The sequence below is a fragment of the Pantherophis guttatus genome, chromosome 1, assembly GCF_059756535.1.
Source record: "Pantherophis guttatus breed Tessera chromosome 1, ASM5975653v1, whole genome shotgun sequence".
Lineage (NCBI taxonomy): Eukaryota > Metazoa > Chordata > Lepidosauria > Squamata > Colubridae > Pantherophis > Pantherophis guttatus.
In genome coordinates this window covers 183,337,900-183,344,869 of record NC_142063.1, presented here as the reverse complement: position 1 = coordinate 183,344,869, position 6,970 = coordinate 183,337,900, and the positions used below count along the sequence as shown (strand labels likewise).

General features: G+C 51.0%; 1 protein-coding gene across 1 annotated transcript; it reads left to right on the top strand.

Moving 5' to 3' along the window:
• Positions 1 to 2,577: 2,577 nt before the first annotated feature.
• On the top strand, positions 2,578 to 6,671 carry GBX2 (gastrulation brain homeobox 2). The gene is made up of 2 exons (XM_087882207.1): positions 2,578 to 4,075; positions 5,381 to 6,671. Exons 1-2 carry the CDS (start codon positions 3,574 to 3,576, stop codon positions 5,902 to 5,904), a joined length of 1,026 nt encoding a protein of 341 aa, XP_087738333.1. The 5' UTR covers positions 2,578 to 3,573; the 3' UTR covers positions 5,905 to 6,671.
• The last annotated feature ends 299 nt before the right edge of the window (positions 6,672 to 6,970 follow it).

Below are 6,970 nucleotides of genomic sequence, written 5' to 3'. Positions count from 1 at the left end.
TTTCTTTCAACGCGGAAAATGGGTAGTTTGAAAAGTTTATTTATTTTAGTTCATCCGCCCTTCCTCCGCCCCCGGCCGGATCTTTAAGGAAAAGCTAAATGTTGCTCACATTTAAAAGCAAAAAAATCTTTCAAGTTAGACCAATGCAAATGAAACCTTTAAATGTTTCGTTTTTGCTTTTGTTTTGAGTGCCATTCCTCTTTAAATAAGCCACTTGATCATTGCCTGGGAATCTCTATTAATCGAATGGGTTTGCCTTTTTGCCAAGTCCTTTATCATTATTTATGGGCTCTAGATTGTTTCAAAGTTCCCTTGACGTTCGATTTACAAGTTTGGGGCTCTTTTCTTTTCCCTGTCCTGCCTTTTGTTCTCAAGAAAGACATCGTGTTGGAAGGGCTTTGAAAAGCCAAACACGAGAGGCCTGCCCGTGAAAAAGGAGCAGACTCGGTCCTTTTTAATTCGTCCGGGCTAGTGAATGACTCTTTGACATAATTGCAGAAGCCATTTCAAAGCTGAGGATGGTGTGTGTGTGTGTGTGTGTGGGTGTGCCTTCCATTAAAGCTGCCCAAGACAACTCTATGGGGGGGACGGGACTTTTCGAAGCGGATTCTCTCCCCCATCATCTCTTCGAAAGGGTGAATAAAATAGTTCATTGGGAAAGGGGGAAAGGAAGGAAGGAAAAGAAAGAGAGGGGAAAAAACAGAAGCGGGAGGGAGGGAGAGACGAGGCTTCCATCTGTTTGCTCCTCACAAATCGATGCCTCCGTTGGGTTGGGAGAACATTTCCTTTTACATAAGAACTCTTCGCGAAACCCGCGGCATGTTTTTTCGCGAAAGAAGGCAGGGGCGGCAGAAGGCAGGTTTCTTCGCGAAACTCTTCGCGAAACCTCGGCAGGGGCGGCAGGACTTGTAGATAAACTTGGACGGAAAATTTTTTTTTCGCGCCAAGCCCCTCCAACAAGCTCCCCGAGATCCTTGAGCCTGCGGTCAACTGCTACTTCAAGGAGGGGATAGTCACTCCGTCCCGAAGGAACCCGACATTCCAAACTCCTCGTTCCCTCAGCTTGTCGACGCGAACCGCCTCGCAGCAAAGGTGGGAACGATTCTCAAGCCTGGAGACGAAGCAACAGCGCAGCTAAGCCCGAAGATCGCGCCGCTTGATCGGGGTCAGCCATCGAGGTGGCCCTTTGCCGCAGGATAAGGAGGCGTGCGGGAAATGTTAGGGACCAGGGTCCGAGGAAACCCGAGTTTTGAATTTGGGTTCTGGTTCCCTCAAGACCCGAGACGGGAAGAGGAGCCAAATTAATCAGGGAATGAAGGTCGAGCCTCCTCCTGTACTTCTAAAAGCAGACGGCTCCTCCTTTCTCCCTCCCCCAGAGCCCCCTTTCTGCCTAGCCATAAATCTCCCCGAGGAATGGAGTGGGAAACAGGCGCGGGGGAGGGGTGACTTAGCGATACTTTTCTGGCATTCAGCACTGCAAAAGGGGTCTGGGATCGATGTTGCCTAATCGTTACAACCCTTGCTCGGCGTCAGAATCATCCAGCGGGCGGCAATAGTTAAATAGTATGACCAACGATCAAACTAAGCTCTCCAAAAATAGGTAGTGGGTCTTTCCAGAAACGCTATCCAATCTATTTTCCCCTTCCCAAACTGGCAATCATCATACAAGGGGAGCATAAGGAAATGGGGAAACCTATTTTGAGGGGAGTGCTGGGAACGGAGAGGGGAGGAGGGGATTAAGGTTTTATACCCTGCGAAACTGCCAGGCTTAATAGAAATGAAGAAGGGAGTGTGAGAGAGGAACTGAGTTCAAATCCAGACAACAGACATCATGTTATCTGCCTGCCCGGGCTTACTGTTCCCTGCTGCTGCTGCCCTGTCTCTGGAGCTGAAAGGTCCCTGCTCAATCCTTCACTCCTTTTTCAGCCACAGGAATTGCATGTTGTCCTCGCAAAGGCTGCTAAGAGGAGGGACCGAAGTGTGGGGAAGGTACGCGGTTTTTCAAATAGCTTCTGGTCTTTTGTGGGAAAACGCAAAACGTGTAGCGAAAAGGGGCAGAAATGTGGATGAAGGAGACAGAAGACAGAGAACGGCTGGATCTACAAAGGTTTGGATCGATACGTTCATAAATATCGATTAGTCTTTATTTTCCAATTAACTACTCTTGTAAAGAAATTCCCATTACCCATGTAACGACCCTCATTTCTCTCTGATCGTTATCTTGTTAGGGTCTCCAAAAGGCATTCTCCCCAGTGGAGGTCATTAAATTTTAGTAGCAATTGCAGACTCGGGTAGGAAGGTTTTCTGGCTAAGTACAGTCGTCCTCCCATCTAGACGACAACAAGTTCCTCCAAATATCGCCAAACTTTTGACTTCAGGCAAGTGGTGCCTACAGTTCCCGTGTAAGATTTCTTACGTCACTGCCGCTGACCCTTAAATCATTTTTTCCAAGAGCCAAAAGAACCCCTCTGACGAAGGAGAGAGGAAACCAGTGAGGCGCGCGCCGCGGAGCGGGTGGGGTCGAATACTGCTAATCCATCTCCCTGAGTTCTGGCGCCCCCGATCCTCCTGATCATTCCAAGCTCCAGCCTTCCGCGGGCAGAAGAAGCGTTCGGAAAGGATCAGAGGAGGATGTCTGGGGGCGGGGGATAAAGCCGGCACGGAACTGAACGGACCCAAAGTCTCAAGCTGAGGAATCGGATGGAGCGCTCGGAACCAGCTGCTGAGTGTCAGGAGTTGAGATCCCAGCCCATCTTTGCCTGTTGCTCACCCTCAGGGACAGATGAAGACCCGGGCCTTGGCCTTCCGGTGGCTGTGCCTCAGGTCACAGAACAGCCTAGAGTTGAAACAGGGAGGCTCGTTTCCTCGCGGGTGCACCAGGTCTACCGAGCGCTGTGTCCCAGTCAGGGCAAGAGACAAGCAAAGCATGGGCGGCAAACTGCACCCCCGTTCTTGCATGCATCCGCACTGCACGAGCGCGGAAAGCTTCCCATCAAGCCAAGCTTCAGAGGATGCGCCATCAGATTGCCGGACTCGGCTCCCTTTCCGCGGACCGGAGGAGGGGCGGAGTTAAAACCTCTTCGCCTCCGCCGCACATTTCTCTTCCCTTCCCTCTCCCTCACACTTCCTGGCCAATGAAGAGGGAGAGAGGCAGCCACGTGGGTCCGGAAAGGTTCCGAGCCTGGCAAAACGTGAATGAGAAAGAAGAGCGCGATTCAAAGGTACCGCCGACACCCAGGAGTGGGAGCGCGCGCGCTTCGCGTCTGACTCTCCGAGGGCCCCAAGAGAGAGCGAGCGTCGAGGGACGGAAAGAAGGCAGGCAGGCCTTTCTGGGGAAGTGTCTCGGGTCGGATTGGATCACAGCTCAGGGCAACTCGACCCCATGTCTCCCTGCCGCGGCCAGGGAGACCCAACTTTGACTCTCTGTTGCCCAGTCCAGGCAGTCCCCTACTCCCGCCGCTGCCGCCGCCACTCCCGGTCGTCCTCGTCCCCGGCCAGCACCTGGCCCTAAATCTACTGGGCCGTCCCAGTCTGCTTCTTGTCTCGCGCGCCTCCTTGGCCTGTAGCGCCTCTATGAGTGCAGCTTTTCAGCCGTCGCTCATGATGATGCCGCGCCCTTTGGGAAGCAGCACTGCCTTCAGCATAGACTCGCTCATCGGCAGCCCACCTCAGCCCAGCCCGGGCCACTTCGTCTACACAGGCTACCCTATGTTCATGCCCTACAGACCAGTAGTCCTGCCGCCGCCTCCACCACCACCGGCCGCCATGCCCCAGGCCACTCTGCCGCCCTCACACCCTCACCATCACCAGATTCCTAGCCTACCCACGAGTTTTTGCTCCAGTCTAGCACAGGGCATGGCTTTAACTTCCACCCTCATGGCCAACCTGCCGGGCACATTCTCGGCTTCCCCGCAGCACCAAGAGGCGGCGAGAAAGTTTGCACCACAAGCTCTCCAGGGCAGTTTTGACAAGGTGGATGCCATTCAGGCAGAAGCTGAAGACGGCAAGGCATTCTTGGCCAAGGAGGGCTCACTACTGGCCTTCTCTGCCTCCGAAGCAGCGCAGGCTTCTCTCGGTAAGTACCTCGGCTACTTGTCTCGACGTGCCTCGACGTGCTGCAGACCCTTGGCTACAAAACTAGCCCTGGCCGAGGAAGCCAAAGTGAAGCAGAGTGGGGGTGTCGATTATCTTGTCTTCAGATGACCCAGGTCATATAATTCTAACCAGAAAGGCAGCCTGGAAATTTGAAATGCGTATACTTTATGAATGTATCCGTGCCTTCTTGCGAATATTTGCATTTCTCTTAGTGTTCCACGCAATTCTCATGGACAGCAAATTAAAACCTCAAGGACGCGGGGTGGGGAGAAATGGGGACTATTCATATAGGGTGTGCATATGTTGCTATTATTCTATTGCTGTAATTCTATTATTTGAGGCGTTTAGTATACCGTCCGTGAAACATGAAGACGGGAATGTTTCGGTATTTAACTTAACATTTATGTAACATAATATAATATGAATGTTATTCCTTCCTTAATGGCTGCTCTTAGGATTTCGAGGACAAAGGCAGGGGAAAGGGGGAAGGTTAAGCAATAGATCATTGAGGGATCGTCCCTCCTAATCGACTCCTTGCATACAATTAGAAGTTTGTGAAGAGACTTGGGACGTTTAGAAAATGCAATTTGGAGTTAGTAAGCCAAAGAGCAAGGCAGTGACACTTTAGCCTGGCGAATTGCCTTCTTAAGTCCCTTGCTTAAGAAAAGAATGAGCAAGTTTTGAGAATGAGCAAACAAACAAACAAAAAAAATTGGCATGCACCAGGATGGGTGAACCCAACTCCCTTTCCCATTTTGCATGCCATTTTGACCTTCTGCTTCCCGCTTGTCGATCTACGGGCGCAAATAACCATTCAAAGAACACTGCCATCTGCGATGAATTTGCTGACAACGAAGAGTCTTGTGGCATCCGAAAGGTGTAAGGGTTGGTGGAAGCAGACACTTCCGGGAAACCTGACGGACTTCAGCCCGCAAAGCTTGTGCTTTCGTTATTTCCATGCCTCTGCCCTAAAACTGTGTTTCTGGTTATCCACCGAAAAATAACTTTTAACGTTATTGAGTTTCTCCTCAGAGCACCAGGGAAAATGGTTCTCGGTCCCTCTGCCCCATCCCTGGCTCGTCCCCATTCTCCTTTTACCCATCCCTCAGGTTGCACGGAGGAGGAGGAGGAGGAGGAGGAGGAGGAGGAGGAGGAGGAGGAGGAGGAGGAGGAGGAGGAGGAGGAGGAGGAGGAGGAGGAGGAGGAGGAGGAGGATGTTCTTGGGAATGCTGGCAAAAAGCTGGGTGAAACATAGAAACAGATGCTGTTTTTGGCTTTCCTCCAGGCACCACACGAGCTGTCTCGGGAAAAGAAGACGCCAAAGCCGAGGACGATTCGAAAGGCAAAGAGGAAAGTTTCTCGCTGGACAGCGATCTCGATTATAGCTCCGACGACAATCTGCCGGGCCAATCGACGCACAAGGAAGACGATGCTGGCAACGGCCTGGAGGAGAGCAGTCAGAGCTCGGCGAACCCAAACAGTACCACCTCAACGGGAAAAAACCGCCGGCGGCGAACGGCCTTCACCAGCGAGCAGCTGCTGGAACTGGAAAAGGAATTCCACTGCAAGAAATATCTTTCTCTGACCGAGCGATCCCAGATTGCACATGCCCTCAAACTCAGCGAAGTTCAGGTCAAAATCTGGTTCCAAAACAGGAGGGCCAAGTGGAAACGGGTGAAGGCGGGCAATGCCAATTCTAAGACCGGGGAGCCGTCCCGAAACCCCAAGATTGTGGTGCCTATCCCAGTCCACGTTAGCCGGTTCGCAATCCGGAGCCAACATCAGCAACTGGAGCAGGCCAGGCCGTGAGCGGGGACAAATCTGACCGAGGTTTTCCCCCCAGCCCCGATCTTTTCCTGTCCTCACGCGCACAATCATCCTCTCCGCCCCTCCCCGTCCCTCCGCCCCCCCTTCCGAAATTGGGGCATAATAGAGAATTTTTCACTCACCAAGTGAAGAAACCGCCAACCAAACTAACTAGGCCACGCTGAAATGCATTCATAAACCATCCGTCAGAAAACTCGTGTCATTTTGCCAGAAGGAGTATCAAAAGACTTGGAGGAACTATTTACATATTTATGAGACTGTCCAACTTTGTATATAAAGCTCTGGATCTCAGCTGCTGCATTTTGACTGTGACGAGACCAATTAGCAGTGAGGTGAAGTCTGACATTCCAAAAGTACATTTTATTGTTAAAAATTTCAACGTCTCTTCTCCTCCCACTATTATTCTCCTTCCCCAATTCCTTTAAATGAAAGAAGGGGAAGAAAACTACCAGTTTAACTTGTACAGCTGCTGCTGCTGCTTCTTCCTCTTCTTTCCTTTCCGGTCCACACTCCTCCTTCTCCTCTCCATTTTTTCAAGGGGGGAGCGATAGAGAAGCAAATGAGATATTTTTCCGGTGCGCCTCCGTTTTTTATCCCCTTATTCTAAGTCATGTTTCTCCTCACTCTTTTGTTTAAATGCACGAGTTTTTTCTATTGTGTTGAATTAATTTATTTCAAATGTAGTTTACTTTTTTAAGTTATACAAATGAAACAAAACATAATGATGTTGTGAATAAAATGCCCAAATGAGAAAGAGAAAAATAGACAAGACCGAGCACCTCTTCTGTATGAAGTTCTAAGTCCCGAAACCCCAGGATTGTGGAACTCCATCGGCAGGTTCCTCTTTAGTGCCGATCCCGTCCACAGCCCCGTTTCCCGTTTAAAGAGGCGACGGGTTCAGCTGAGGACGGGGATGGGTGGATAGGCAATAAGAGGGTGAGCGCCTGATGAAGAAACAAGCCTGACGTTGCTCACAATAGCTGCAAACAGTGCCCGAAAGCTTAACCAAGGGGTTGCCATGCGCCAGGACCCCCAGTTTGGGCCCTGG